The sequence below is a fragment of the Nannospalax galili genome, unplaced genomic scaffold, assembly GCF_000622305.1.
Source record: "Nannospalax galili isolate Female #2095 unplaced genomic scaffold, S.galili_v1.0 Scaffold4970, whole genome shotgun sequence".
NCBI lineage: Eukaryota > Metazoa > Chordata > Mammalia > Rodentia > Spalacidae > Nannospalax > Nannospalax galili.
In genome coordinates, this window is record NW_008326987.1 from 1 (window position 1) to 659 (window position 659).

The 659-nt window shown below is 49.6% G+C and overlaps 1 protein-coding gene across 1 annotated transcript; it reads right to left on the reverse strand.

The window, feature by feature from the left end:
- Positions 1-127: 127 nt before the first annotated feature.
- On the reverse strand, positions 128-656 carry LOC103736445 (H-2 class II histocompatibility antigen, A-R alpha chain-like; the record flags this gene model as incomplete). Its single annotated transcript, XM_008839417.3, has 2 exons — positions 128-303; positions 527-656. Coding segments are annotated over 2 exons (285 nt in total), but the record flags the coding sequence as incomplete, so codon positions are not given.
- Between the last annotated feature and the right edge of the window lie 3 nt (positions 657-659).

Below are 659 nucleotides of genomic sequence, written 5' to 3' on the forward strand. Positions count from 1 at the left end.
CACAAGTGGATACTGAATTGTTTGCCACTGCACGATTCTTCTACTTTCAACGGCATTTATGTCAATAAACTCCTCTCCCCTTCCTTCCCCTGTGCAGTAACTTCAGCTCTGACAAATACAAACCTTACCTTACCTTCCAAGGTGTGGCTCACAAGGGCCCTGGGCGTCTGGAGGCACTGCCCGAGCGTAGGCCTTGAATGATGAAGATGGTGCCCACCACGATGCCCACGAGGCCTACAGCCAACCCCAGGGCACAGACCACGGTCTCCGTCAGCTCTGACATGGGGACTGGGATCTCAGGTTCTGTGAAAGTGAAGTTCTTGATGTCAGAATAGAGTATGTTCACGTTTATGCAGTTGATTCTGCAGAGACTTGGGGGAACTGGGCTTAGGGAAAAGCACAGATTTTATGATTAGAAACACTTTAGACTAGAAAATGAGCTTTAGACATTAGACGCCACAAGATAGGCTGTTTAGAGTTGACAGAGAACAAGAAGGTGCCCAAAAGTGACGGAACCCATATGTACCCCAGTGTTTCAGATACGGCTCCTCCAGGCCCCAGTGCTCCACCTTGCAGTCATAAACATCATCATCAGAGGGGAGGAAGGGGAGGTAGGCAATCTTGAGGAAGGAGTGGTCAGTCTTGGACAGGAAGCTGGT